This window comes from Homalodisca vitripennis, chromosome 7, assembly GCF_021130785.1.
Source record: "Homalodisca vitripennis isolate AUS2020 chromosome 7, UT_GWSS_2.1, whole genome shotgun sequence".
Lineage (NCBI taxonomy): Eukaryota > Metazoa > Arthropoda > Insecta > Hemiptera > Cicadellidae > Homalodisca > Homalodisca vitripennis.
In genome coordinates, this window is record NC_060213.1 from 16,698,451 (window position 1) to 16,713,861 (window position 15,411).

The window sequence follows — 15,411 nt, forward strand, 5'->3', positions numbered from 1 at the left end:
ACAAACCCCTATCATATGACCCCTCATTTTAAAGGGAATAAAAAAAGAAATCCAATAATGCAAACTAGAGGTCTCTACGTTTATTTTAACAGATTTTATGACAAATGTACAATTGAGTAAAGAGGGGGGGTAAAGGGGGGCAACTAAACATTTTCAAATACAAACCCCTATCATATGACCCCTTGTTTTAAAGGTAATAAAAAAATAAATCCAATAATCCAAACTAGAGGTCTCTACGTTTATTTTAACAGATTTTATGACAAATTTACAATAATAAAATCAGTAACTGTCTTGTCCTGTTTATCGTAACATGAGTCAACACTAACGCAAATTCTAAAAACAGTTACCTGTTTTAATGTAGCAGGTGTTCAAACTGTTCACCTTCGGCTGTTTGACAGTGTGCTAGACGTGTGTAAAAACTTGAGACATGATAGGGGTTTGTATTTGAAAATGTTTAGTTGCCCCCCTTTACCCCTCTTTAGAAAAGGGGGGAAAATTTTCAACAACTTGAAAAATTAAAACAATATGTTATAATAGGTAGGGTCAAGGTTTCACATAGATATCTCTGGCCGTTTAAATTATATCCAGGTGTGCCAGGACATAAAACTCACTCTGTATATATATATATATATTCAAATTACATGTTCAATTTCAAAAAAGAATTACTGCAAATTTCCGACCGATCAAATTACACTGTTAAATACACTTCACTCAAAATAAAAATTAATACATTTCTCACTTTTAAAACGCGCTGTTTGTGTGTTTTAGTTAAATATGTAGAGTCATCAATTGCAACAATTTAATGGATATTATTAAAGTGGGGTTTCTGTTTAAATTGCAGATTCGATACAGTATTTGCACAAACATTTTTGAAACTAATTACTTAAGTAATTACCAAGTAATTTCTCAGTCAAACTGAATTTCTTTACATTCAGCTACTCATTTACTCACGAATTAATTTTCAAAGTACTGGGCGAGAGAGTGAACGCTTACTCTTTAATTATGACGGAAACTAACATTATAAATATTGAATTTTATAACAAGTACGGAGTAAAGTTAAAACAAACTCTATTTAACGCTAATATTATGTTACTATTGAAGATATTGTAACAGGCACAAACACGACTCAGTATTTTATCAAATACAGCCTTAGGGTAGACAACCCTCCGGAGAAACGATAAAATATTCATCTTCTACTTTACCACCTCATATTAGATTCTACTTTTGTTCTCCCTTTTGTTCAAAAGGCTTTTGTCCATCGAACTATTAGAGTATATTGCAGCGCAGTATCGAAGTCGCAGTTCATTGATGGCTTTTCAGCCATTATGTATAACACCATACCGTCTAAACTGAACTCATTGGTAACAGAATTGGCAGAAGTGAAATGAATGAATGATTTTATAATATACTCATTATTTTTTTATTAAGATAAATTACTATGTTTGGGTTACTCGGACATCCTGACTAGATATAACAAAATAATAACAACGTAAGAAATTAAGCCATTTACCGCACTTTAATTTTTTTCAATCCATACTATGAACATTTCAAATTCTATTCATCAGATGCTAGTTAAAGGTAAATAAAATCAAAATAAAACAAGTAATTGAACTAAACTAACATATACTATAACTATCTGCATTTCTAAATTTTGTAATTAGACCCTACTGGTAATGCGTTTTTCTTATTATAATATTCTATCAAATAATAACTTTTCGTTATAACCTCTTCATTTTATTTTATCCACCTAGACCTAGTACATGGTGACTGAAATTTGTATAGCTCAAACCTATAGAGGTTTTAGGTGGTTTATATTTCGTTATTTTATTGAACACTTTTCGAGGCTACATTGCTAATAACAATTCAACTTCGACTTTCAAAAAATGTCATACTTTAGTATTACCTCCACGCTGTCCCTATCTACTATACAGGTAGATAGGGTATAAGTAGGTCAGTGACGTCAGGTTATCACAAATAACAAATATATTACTAGTAGTACCAAAGTTCGCGGGATCTCAGCTTGAATTTGGGTACTATCTCGAAGGATGTTTTTCTTCTTTCGCAAAAGTGCGGGGCCAAACCCGTACCGATGGCCAACGGTTTGTCCAACTTTATTTGACGGTGGACGATCTATGACAATGATCTAAGGTCGGGAAAGTACCGATTAGAAATACCCTTGGTCATCGGTGTGGGTTTTGGTGGAGCCTTGTACAATTATCACCAACGTATATATCCTAATAACAAATAGTAGATAAGGACATATCGGCCAAAGTACCCTAAATTCGACAAATACGGCCAAGAATTGTGTTCAGTACAGCTCAATCATTCAGTGTGGCGGCCATCAGTGTTTATCACTGCGTTCAATCGGTAATCAATCTCCCGCCATGTGTTTTCCTCTCAACTGTAACCACAATGCAATGCCTCGATTCCCTAAATCGTTCTCGATATACGAAATCTTTTATATAAACTTGCTAGTGGTTAATTTGGAAATACAGTAATGAAGTGTTAAAAATCATCATATAAAACCAAATACCGAAGTAATTAAAATTAGAAAAACACTAAACTATGTTTCAGGCAAATCTGTGTTGTGTATGATCTACATTCATTGAAATTTACATTTCGCGTAAAGAACATTCACAGTAACGCTGCATTATTCACGATTCCAATCCATTGCAGATCCATATTGTATGATCTACATTCATTGTAATTTACATTCCGCGTAATGAACATTCACAGTAACGCTGCATTATTCACGATTCCAATCCATTGCAGTTCCATATTGTATGATCTACATTCATTGTAATTTACATTCCGCGTAATGAACATTCACAGTAACGCTGCATTATTCACGATTCCAATCCATTGCAGTTCCATATTGTATGATCTACATTCATTGTAATTTACATTCCGCGTAATGAACATTCACAGTAACGCTGCATTATTCACGATTCCAACCCATTGCAGTTCCATATTGTATGATCTACATTCATTGTAATTTACATTCCGCGTAATGAACATTCACAGTAACGCTGCATTATTCACGATTCCAATCCATTGCAGTTCCATATTGTATGATCTACATTCATTGTAATTTACATTCCGCGTAATGAACATTCACAGTAACGCTGCATTATTCACGATTCCAATCCATTGCAGTTTCCATATTGTATGATCTACATTCATTGTAATTTACATTCCGCGTAATGAACATTCACAGTAACGCTGCATTATTCACGATTCCAATCCATTGCAGTTCCATATTGTATGATCTACATTCATTGTAAATTTACATTCCGCGTAATGAACATTCACAGTAACGCTGCATTATTCACGATTCCAACCCATTGCAGTTTCCATATTGTATGATCTACATTCATTGTAATTTTACATTCCGCGTAATGAACATTCACAGTAACGCTGCATTATTCACGATTCCAATCCATTGCAGTTCCATATTGTATGATCTACATTCATTGTAATTTACATTCCGCGTAATGAACATTCACAGTAACGCTGCATTATTCACGATTCCAACCCATTCAGTCCATAGTTCCATATTGTATGATCTACATTCATTGTAATTTACATTCCGCGTAATGAACATTCACAGTAACGCTGCATTATTCACGATTCCAATCCATTGCAGTTCCATATTGTATGATCTACATTCATTGTAATTTTACATTCCGCGTAATGAACATTCACAGTAACGCTGCATTTATTCACGATTCCAATCCATTGCAGTTCCATATTGTATGATCTACATTCATTGTAATTTACATTCCGCGTAATGAACATTCACAGTAACGCTGCATTATTCACGATTCCAATCCATTGCAGTACCATATTGTATGATCTACATTCATTGTAATTTACATTCCGCGAATGAACATTCACAGTAACGCTGCATTAATTCACGATTCCAATCCATTGCAGTTACATATTGTATGATCTACATTCATTGTAATTTACATTCCACGTAATGAACATTCACAGTAACTCTGCATTTTTCACGATTCCAATCCATTGCAGTTTCCATATTGTATGATCTACATTCATTGTAATTTACATTCCGCGTAATGAACATTCACAGTAACGCTGCATTATTCACGATTCCAATCCATTGCAGTTCCATAATTGTATGATCTACATTCATTGTAATTTACATTCCGCGTAATGAACATTCACAGTAACGCTGCATTATTCACGATTCCAACCCATTGCAGTTCCATATTGTATGATCTACATTCATTGTAATTTACATTCCGCGTAATGAACATTCACAGTAACGCTGCATTATTCACGATTCCAAACCATTTGCAGTTCCATAATGTATGATCTACATTCATTGTAATTTACATTCCCGCGTAATGAACATTCACAGTAAACGCTGCATTCCACGATTCCAATCCATTGCAGTTCCATATTGTATGATCTACATTCATTGTAATTTACATTTCCGCGTAATGAACATTCACAGTAACGCTGCATTATTCACGATTCCAATCCATTTGCAGTACCATATTGTATGATCTACATTGAACATTCACAGTAAATTTACATTCATGCGCATATTGTATGTATTCATTGTAATTTACATCAGTAAACGCTGCATTATTCACGATTCCAATCCATTGCATTGTTACATATTGCATTATCACGATCTACATTCATTGTAATTTACATTCCACGTAATGAACATTCACAGTAACTCTGCATTTTTCACGATTCCAATCCATTGCAGATCCATATTGTATGATCTACATTCATTGTAATTTACATTCCGCGTAATGAACATTCACAGTAACGCTGCATTATTCACGATTCCAATCCATTGCAGTTCCATATTGTATGATCTACATTCATTGTAATTTACATTCCGCGTAATGAACATTCACAGTAACGCTGCATTATTCACGATTCCAATCCATTGCAGTTCCATATTGTATGATCTACATTCATTGTAATTTACATTCCGCGTAATGAACATTCACAGTAACGCTGCATTATTCACGATTCCAATCCATTGCAGTTCCATATTGTATGATCTACATTCATTGTAATTTACATTCCGCGTAATGAACATTCACAGTAACGCTGCATTATTCACGATTCCAATCCATTGCAGTTCCATATTGTATGATCTACATTCATTGTAATTTACATTCCACGTAATGAACATTCACAGTAACTCTGCATTTTTCACGATTCCAATCCATTGCAGATCCGTATTGAATGATCTACATTCATTGAAATTTACATTCCGCGTAATGAACATTGACAGTAACTCTGCATTTTTCACGATTCCAATCCATTGCAGACCCATATTGTATGATCTAGATTCATTGTAATTTACATTCCACGTAATGAACATTCACAGTAACTCTGCATTTTTCACGATTCCAATCCATTGTAGATCCATTTTATATATGATTTGCATTCGCTGTAAATATTCATTTTTCACAACTCACCTCCATTGTAGATCCATTTTGTATATGATTTGCATTCGCTGTAAATCTTCATTTTTCTTAACTCACCTCCATTGTAGATCCATTTTGTATATGATTTGCATTCGCTGTTTTGTACCTTAGTTTATTGCTACACAGTACATAAAGAACGCAAATAAAAATTGTACACGTTCTAATTTCATCTTAAATAATTTATGGATTATACACATATGAAGCATATTCGCTGCAATTCACAAAATTCACTAATAAACTTTTAACATTTAAATTCTACATGCTATACGTATATTCAGCCACCATAAATGTATCACCTGAAATACGTTTATGCATAGAACATCAATTAAGTAGAACAGACGAACGACGGCAAATGTACTTTTACTCAGCTAACGGGCATTCAGTCTTTAGGGAATAAGGCATCTTTATTTCTGCATGCGTCTCATTTTAGGAATGTGAATATAATGTATTCTCACTTGATAAAAAAGACTTTGTTGATAACACGAATCGAAAGCTTCTCATTTTCAGCGTATTTTAGCACCATATTCCCCATCAGAAATTACATCTGAAAGCTGCATTAGTTGTTATATGTGTACCCGAAAAAGAGAAAAAATAGTTGAAGTTTTTGTGTTTTTCATTATTATTATTAATGTTTATCAATATTAAATACAGAATGCCTGCCCTTAACACGGTATTAAAATCGATTGAGATAACACAAAAACATCTTATAAGAATAATACTATATAAAGCAAAACATGAACCTCCTTTTCCCTTTTCAAAAATTTAAAAAATTCTTCCCCTAAAGTAACTATTTGTCTTTAAAATACTGGACGTGTTTTACGAAATAAGCGGCAATCAAAGTCCTAAACAATTTCAGTATTAACAGGAGCATCTACTCAAGGTGATTGATTACATTAGACCAAAAGTTAACCAATTTTTTTATTATTTTTTTCTAGGCCCAAAAAATGTTAATCACGTTCACAATTCCACAAAAAAACTAAAAACATAAAACTGTTTCAAAATAAGTTAAGAACGTGGCTTTTAGAAAACAAAATAAGTGAATTGCTTGAGGTTATTGATTAGTCAGATAGGTTCTTGTAATGCTCATTGAATGTGTAATTTTTATTTTTTGTAAACATGTACATAATTTATTTTCTTAATTTTATTAAATTTAAGTAACTTTATTGTTTATAGTATTTTCACTTTTGCTTGAAATTTTGTGTTAGGTATGTGTTTTTTACCAAAAAAGAGAAGTTGTAATTTTTCACATTTCATTAAATTAAGAACGATTCAGTGTTTTTTTAGTTGACAATTATCCACTGTTAATATATAAATACATATGTAGTTTAAGTTTTGCTAGCCAATGGGTATTTAATATTATGGTTAGTAATTCCAGGCAAATGCATCTACAAGTTTAACTGTGAACTACTGGAGGAACAAAGTATTTCTTATTCTTAATACCAATTTTATGAAGCGAAAATCATTTTATTAAATCTTTTAAGTCAAACTCTCATATGACGTAATTCAGTTGTAATCGACCAATCAAGTCAGTTCTGAGTGGGTCTGTTTCTGTTGCAGCTGTTCATGATCGACAACTGTGCGGACGACTGGCGTATAGCGATGACTTGGCAGAGGATAGCGCAGATATCCATGGAGCTGGCGATCTGTGCAGTACATCCTATCCCTGGCCAGTACTACTTCCTGTGGACGACCAAGCTGGCCAACAAGGGGGGAGAGATCGGGTCCCAGTGGGTGCCTTACGACGTGGCCCTTTCCCTTCCCATGTTCCTCCGCCTCTACCTCATCTGCCGCGTGATGCTCCTGCACAGCAAGCTCTTCACGGACGCGTCCAGCCGCAGCATCGGGGCCCTCAACCGCATCAACTTCAACACGCGGTTCGTCCTCAAGACCCTCATGACCATCTGTCCTGGCACGGTCCTTCTCGTGTTCATGGTCTCCCTGTGGATCATCGCCAGCTGGACGCTCCGACAGTGTGAGAGGTCAGTCCACTCACTTCATCTCCGGAGGCTTAGCGTTGGTCTCTACCCGTGTTTGGAGCATCGCTGGGTTATTCTTAGCTCTCAACTTATTCCCTCCCTTTAGGGGTTACACATGTCATGGTATTGTATTTAACAACCGTTTCATTACATCTCAATCCAACAAATAAACATAATTCGGGTAACCAGTGAGTGTGTACCATATTTTTTAAATCATAAACCAACTACAGCGATGCTTCAACAAGTTTTATGTTGTTAAATAAAAAAATTTATATAACTATTGATATTTTTAAACCACCAATGGGTTGAACTGTTCCCGTTTATAAAAGAATATTCAACCTTTTCAATCAATGCCTTCCTCAAAAGTGCAGGTTCAGTATTTTACGGATCCTTGTAAAAAAACATCGATTGAAATTTAATTCCCATGAAGAATGGGCTAGCTACCATTTTTACTTAGATTTATCTTGGATCGTAACAATAAAATAAGAAAATACCATTGTGCTCTGACTCTGAATTATAGGTTAATACGAAGCAAATTAATTTTTATAGGCATTCATGTTCAATTCGTTTTAACGTTCAAAACACTACAATACATCAAAACCCCTATTTGTACGTATGTACCTGTACTAAATTACACTTTTGCAAATTTAAACTGAAAACTGGTTGGCGGGAACACACACAATACTACGACATGTCAATTAAGAGTTCAATGCAGCAACAATTGGTTGAACATATTCCAAAAGTGAACACGGTATGTGATTCTCATCAATCATTTGCTACCAGAAGATGCAGCATGTACCTTTCTCAAATTTTTATTCCATCCATTCCAGTTTCATATTGTACTATATTTTGTTTTATATAGCACCTAATTTATATCTTTTAATAGAAACAGTACTCACTACTGATCTAAAATTGCCAAGTAACTACAGAACATAGAAGTAAATAGCATGACTCATGTTAGTTAGAGAATCGCTTAATATGGTAAGATTGAGAGTAGTGGCTTGAATCACCCTAAGGCACAGAAAATCTAGAACCAAGAACGCAACTAAGCGCTCACCCACTTGCATGACGAGCTGTAAGTAGAAAGTGGAAGCAGATATTACGATGTACAGACAAATATTCAAAAGTGTAAAATAATTAGATTAAATATAAATTGTTCACTTGATTAAACAGCCTTTTTCTGCAATATTACTGACACATTAACTCATAACTCACAAAACTAACTTTTGTACGAAAAGATAAAAGAGCTTCAAACTGAATTCCTCTAGTAGGTTGAAGCTAGACCGGATATCCGGGCGAGTTTGTTCTATATTGAGGAAGGACCATCTGTTTCCGGTCCGTGGTTGCAGCCAGGATGAGGATCCGGATGTAGATCCGAGTGACAAAGTGGACGATTTATCAGGATCAGCGGAAGGGAGGTTCGATTGCGAGGCCCACTCTTATTCGGATTGGTTTTCCAACTAACCGCAGGATCGGGGCTCTGTTTCATTTTGCCTTTTTAACAAACAAATGGAAACCTTCTGAGGAAACTAAGCAATGCTTTATATCATCCGACCACGATTTTTAAGATATGAGGATATTGCCCTCTAGATTTGATTTCTGCCACAATATTTCCATGCATTAAGTGTAACTAACTACGCCCAAGCTCTTGGAATCAGTCTTCAATATTTTACAGAACTTGCACCTATCATTTTGTTCATTAAGGTAACTTTATTATAGTGAGCGCTGCATTCTATGTACTGTTGCACTGTTACTACAATATATTATTAAAGAAACGAGAAATTCTATCATTTTAATTCGTAATTAACATTCGAAAAGTTTTTATATTTATGATCAGGCTAAAATCAATACATGCTAGTAAAATGCTTTAAATATTAATGTTGCAAAATAAAAATGTTCAAAAAAGCTAAATGTTCTATGTTTTCCATGTATAAAAAAATAATCACGGAAAAACTAATTAAAGTAGACAAAATTTATAAAATTATCTTTAATATTAATTAATACTTTTGAAAACTACTCTGAAAATTATATTACGTGTCTTTTCCGTTACATTGCATTTCGTTTGCTGCGTTAAGACCCCAAAAATTATAATTATCCTTTTATTGATGCTTTCCAGAAAAAACCGTATAACCATGTGTATATAAAATATAAGAAATTGTGTTACACGTCTGAAACTCTTGAGACTTAAAAATGGCCTTAATCAATTTTTAATAATGTAAGAAATTAATATGATCTACGGGTTGAAAATTTGGTATCTTTTAGTATCTTCTGGTTTTGATCATTGAGACTTAGGAGTTTTTCTTACATCAGTTGTTGATAAGTTTCAAAAACCTTTTCCCACACCACGTTTTACTCCAATAGTAACATTTAAAAACATAATTTTAAAATCAATTTAAAGTCAATCAAATCTTAATTTATATAAAGTAATTTTTAAGACCTGTCCGTAGTAAAATTATCATCATAAATTGCTTAACATTCGGTATGCCTGCGTGTTGTTTTTTATAAATAGTTGGAAAATTGTACATTATCAAACAAAATGTTCAAAACATTTGATGAAAATTTAGAAGACTATTTTTACAGGAAAAAATACTATTGTTCGTGTGCCAAATTCCATCTTTTTAGGTGCAAGTTTTTCTAAAAGAGATGCTTATCTTTCAATTTAAACAAATAGTACACTCATAAGAACAAAGGGTATCACAGAATTTAGTAATAGTTTTTCAATCCATGAGTTTATGCTAGTGTTATAAGGCTAATTTCAATGAGAAACATTGCAGCCGGGTGTACAAAACAATTGTTCCTTCGGCAGTTCTCAACAGTTTTCTGTTAATAGACAGTCGTTTATGAGATAAAAACTGGAGTGTAACGGCTTTATCAATTTTTCACATCTGTTTAAATTAAAATTTTTGCTCCATATGGTATAACATGTAAGTTATCATAAGCCCGGCCACTACGAAATTTCAATCTTAAGCGATAACACTAAAAAAATACATTAATATCGTTTAAATTGTGACTCGTTTTCCTGCTAAGTCTTCAGTCAATTTTCGAAAATAATTTTACGCCGCATTTCTCACGAGGAAAACATTCACGTTATTTTTTTTTAATATAATTTTAATTCAATTTAAAATTAACTATTTTGATGCTAATAACTCAAATTAATAGTTAAACGGTTCGAAACAACATTGAATGGAATTTTTAAATGCCATTGTTTTGTGTAAATTATGATTTAAGAATAAACCGCCTTCTCAAACTAATTTCTTCAAACACATTAAATTGAATAATTATAATAAAGAGTACATTAAATGGTTAAATAAACTTAGGAATCCTTTTCCAAGTTCTTTTAAACGCTCCAAACGTTCTCTTCATTCATGAAACTTTCCGCAACTTTAAGCTTTACCTCATTTTATGCCTCATTTAATTTCTGAGCAGAGATTTCAGTTGCTATAGAATTACGCTGAACGCTTAGCCTATAAAGCATTAACTTAATATATTCTCTATGAAACTGAAAATTCAATTAGGTTTTCAGTTTCAGTTGTGTTTTTACCACAAGCGTTAAATCTTAGGTTGAAACGCAATTTATGCTTAAAGATAGTGACACGTTATTTACTGGTGACTGCTGTGTGTTTTGGAATACTATAAATAATATGTTATAATTTTCCTACGCAGTTTTATAACTCTTTAAAACACTATTCATATACGTTTTTAACTAACGTGTCTAGCTGTATTAACTTATTAATTGGTAAAATAAAGTCTTGCTTTTATATATTTATATTTTAACCCATTTTGTTTTTGAAATTTTCAAAAAAATTTTAATATATTAATACATATTTTATTTAAATATATAGTAATAATTTGTAATGGTCAATTATAATTCATAATGCTAGTTAGTCATTGCCTAATATATTTTTTAGCCTAACGCAGCTTCGTTTCATTTCCCTAATTTCACGTCTATCTTCCACCACAGTCTGCAGTAGCTATGAAATTTGGCATATTTCAGATATTTATTCTAACGACTCTCTCATTTTAACCGTATTGCAAACTTCGCTGTGTCTCATTAATATTTATTTTCTGTTGTCTTACGCCCTCCCCGTTACGCCCTGACCCGCTACGCCCCGCTCTCAGCGTATAGTCACCCTCCGCATGCAGTGTGTAGCGTTGTGCTCGATCCAGTGTAGCATGTTCCCTGTCTGATTCCAGGTCCAGCGTTCCTCGTCCGGAGTGGCCGAGGACCGACCACGGTTCCACGAGATCTAAATACTGACTGTACAGGGTCGACCATAATAATGCTTATTATTTCCTGATCAGTGGAAGTCTGTAACTTATATAGCATTGTCTGAAAATACATTTAAGTTGCACTATACTCGTACGTTAGAATCTCTAGTATATCTAAGTATCTAAGTTTAACGCTTGGCTGAATTTCTTGAACGACAAACTTACTGAAGCGATATCAAGTTTACTAATGAACATGTTTCTTTCTACTTTATGGCCAAAGGGCTGTAACTTCAAACCCAAGGCATGGGTTCCGAGAGTTGGAAAGTTTTCTGTATCTACTCAGTAAATGATATATTGAATCTTGTACTCCGTTCCAAGCTTGGTATGGCCACCATCACGTCCATTGGAAAATGTTATTCGTGGAGAATTTATGTCATTAAAATGCAGATAACTTTAATAGATTCTAAGTCGATTAACCAATTAGCTAATTGAATACAATTCGCCTCCAGACAAGGATTAAAAGACGCTGGAGTCTCTTATAACCGGTATACAACCCTAAACCTTCGTTTATGCTATGGTGAATAATATATTTGAAACTATAATTTAGCATAAGGATCATTTATAGTGTTTCATCTGTCGATTTGTTCGTAATTTAAATCATGTATTTTAAAAGTTTTAACATGAATAAATAAAATATGGTAGGAAATTATATACATAACTCTAGCGTGCAAATGGTTATGAATATCTTCTGAGTTTCTGAGTCACATTACGTCAAAAATTTTATAAAGACGTTGATTTTCTTGTACTGTATTAATCTTTATGCCCTTTTTTTTACTGCACAAGACCGGAATAAATCAATTAAAATACCGATTATAAAACTGTTTAAAAACTTTACGAATTAATCCTCTGAAAATAAATCCTCGCCAATACATAATAAATTAGAATAAATCAAAATATTGATCACCGTTAAAGAACAGACTATTCCAATTAAGATGTAAACCTATGTCTTATTTCACTGAATAGTTAAAATGTAATGACTGCTTTTATTTTAGATGTGGGTTAAACACGACAAAAAGTTTAGGAACTGGTAATATTTTTGGAATTTTCGGAAGCCACACATATAACATATTTTTAATGCTCGGTCTTTAATTTGTATATTAATTTCTCAGAGAAATGTTCTTTCGTTTTCTTAGAGTTCTCTGCTGGATCTTTATTTAAAACTGTATATTTCGTAACATACGCTACTGAGTTAAATACAATTTTGCAGCCTTTATCAGGTTGTAAGAGTTTGACCGTGTTATATTTCCCAACGATAAATACAACCACCATACTCTTTTGTCAAAGTGAGTTTTTGAGAAGGATTTCCAATACTAAGAAATGAATATCAGGAATCAGACAGAATAGAGTGGAATAAATAAATCAATTTCAGTAATATAATGGTTTTAAGGAGCTCACGTAGAATGAACCAATAATAAAAACCTCTACATCCGTTGCCTGAGTTGCCGCCATCTTATTACTAACGTGACGTCACCATTTAATATTGGCTGCTTGTCAGTTGTCAGTGATTGGTTGTTTGGATCAGAACTAATTCAGATATAATTTAGTTTTTATATACATGTGTTGGAATAGAAGTTAAAATTATATACAAGTTATATATTTTTAATAACATACGAAGTAGAAGTACGCCACAACACGTGTAATAAGAGGTTCGCTGAGTTGAATGCAACATTTCAAATCTATAACTCTCTTCATTATTCAAATGTCCTGCAGACAGATAGACAGACAGGCAATCTTACCAAAAATAAACTGACACAAAAATGAAATATCGTAGAACTCTTTCATGTCTTTCTCCACATATCTCGCAATACGATACAATTAGATTTTTGTTCATTAAAGTGTTAAATTTAATAATAAATGCCCACACACCAATTCACTATAATATAATCACATTGAATGTGTTGTGCTAGTTAGACTACATGTGTTAATTTATGTCCCATGTTTAATCTCTAATATGTATATTGGGTATGTTTACAAATGTATTTATTCTGACATTTTCTCGTTGTCGTCACGGTTACCCGTAAGACCAATGTGAAACTATTCGCTAACGCTCAGGCAAATCCGATTCCATGCTCATTCGTCGAACTCAGTGTTCCTCATATAGAAATGATGACTTTCCACGACAACTTTCAAGTCTATAAGTCAGTTTGGTTTTGAAATATCGTGCGGACAGACAGACAGAAAAGAAATTTTCCCAACCTCACGAGTAATAGGTTTCGCTAAATCTAAGCCAATAAAGAACAAACAAAAATAGGAAAATATTGTTGCTAAACCTTCTAAATTTGTTCTGTTACAAAGACAAATTTTATGATTTATTGTTGCTTCACATGGTAAAAATTTCAACATTGTTGTTTATAACCATTAAGGCGACCAGCAAAATGTTTTAGAGCGCCCACTACAGCCCAAAAGAGAAAATAGCTATTTTGGTTTCGCTCGCACAACGAATTACTCCATTAATTTGAAACCACGTTAACGATCAACAGCCTGTACCGTGCAGGTTTATCGGCTTGAATTCTATTAGTTTAAATTAGAGACATAAGATTTCTTATTTCAGCTTTGAAACATAATAACAAATCTGCAATGTATGAAATACCCAAATTCTTTCGGAAATTGATAATATTTTTGAATTGAATGGTATTGTTTAGTGTTTAAACGTACAAATTACAATTTAATAGAATAAATACACAGTTTTCGAATCAATTTTTCTAATTTTGTCAAACTTGTAATGATTTTAGGTTAAGAAAATAGTTTTACACGACGTGCTAAGGAGCATTGAATAAATGTTAAGGAATAGATTGGACGAATCATTTAATACTATAAAAAGAATAGTTTAGTATATGTGTATTCAAGTAAAATAATATATTCTAGACACATAAACGTAGCTGGCATACTGTCTATTATTCCTAGATCTCTATTCAACAACCCGCCTCTATTCACTAAACCTTCTTTGTATGGTGCTTGGAATTTAAAGGCCTTTTATACTTTATTTTGAGAATTTGGTGTTTCATCTAAATTTTGTAAAGCTTTTAGATAGATTTCATTTAAGTTGAGAGATACAGCAAAGATTAAATGGACAACGTTGTGCGTAATAAAAAGACCGTAGTTCACTCGCTGCGCTCATTTGTTGGTCTTGTCATAACTTTGTCCATTAAATCTTTTAGTTTATAATATCCTTCAGTGGCAACTTTCTTGTACATTAGCTTCAATAAACTTTTAGCATTAACAAATAAGAAACCATTTCACACTCAATCAATCAGCCTTTCCCACCATAGCTGCGTTATGTGTTGAAAACTCGATTGTTCAACCGTTCTAGGAGATCATATTGCACTCAGTTGTACATTTTAGGAGACAATAGAATACTTCTTCACCTATATTACACTATATTTTGTAGTCTAGAAGTCTCTGATGTCGAATGTAAAGAGTTTATTTTGAGCTTCTTCGTCGCCAACTCCTTTTTATCTCTTTAGACGAACATGGCTCCAGATTCTAGGAGTTAAGTCTATGACAGCTTCTGATTCTAGACGCTGAACTAAGAAGATGGTGAACTAAACTCACGTGATCCTCGTAATCTCGACCTGGAAGTCTAAGTGAAGCAAACTCTGCCAGGCTGTTTAGACCACAAATTTGGACTTTCCTGGGTACAAAACCGTTTTCTGCTAAACACCACCGTCCATCTCCTTTAATCTCGG

General features: G+C 33.4%; 1 protein-coding gene across 1 annotated transcript in view; it reads left to right on the forward strand.

Moving 5' to 3' along the window:
- Nucleotides 1-15,411, forward strand: part of LOC124366929 (small conductance calcium-activated potassium channel protein-like) — a 435,022-nt gene that overhangs the window by 342,324 nt on the left and 77,287 nt on the right. The window contains exon 3 of the mRNA XM_046823537.1: nucleotides 7,038-7,459. Within this exon, the coding sequence (XP_046679493.1) occupies nucleotides 7,038-7,459 (422 nt within the window). The remainder of the gene's footprint in view (nucleotides 1-7,037; nucleotides 7,460-15,411) is intronic.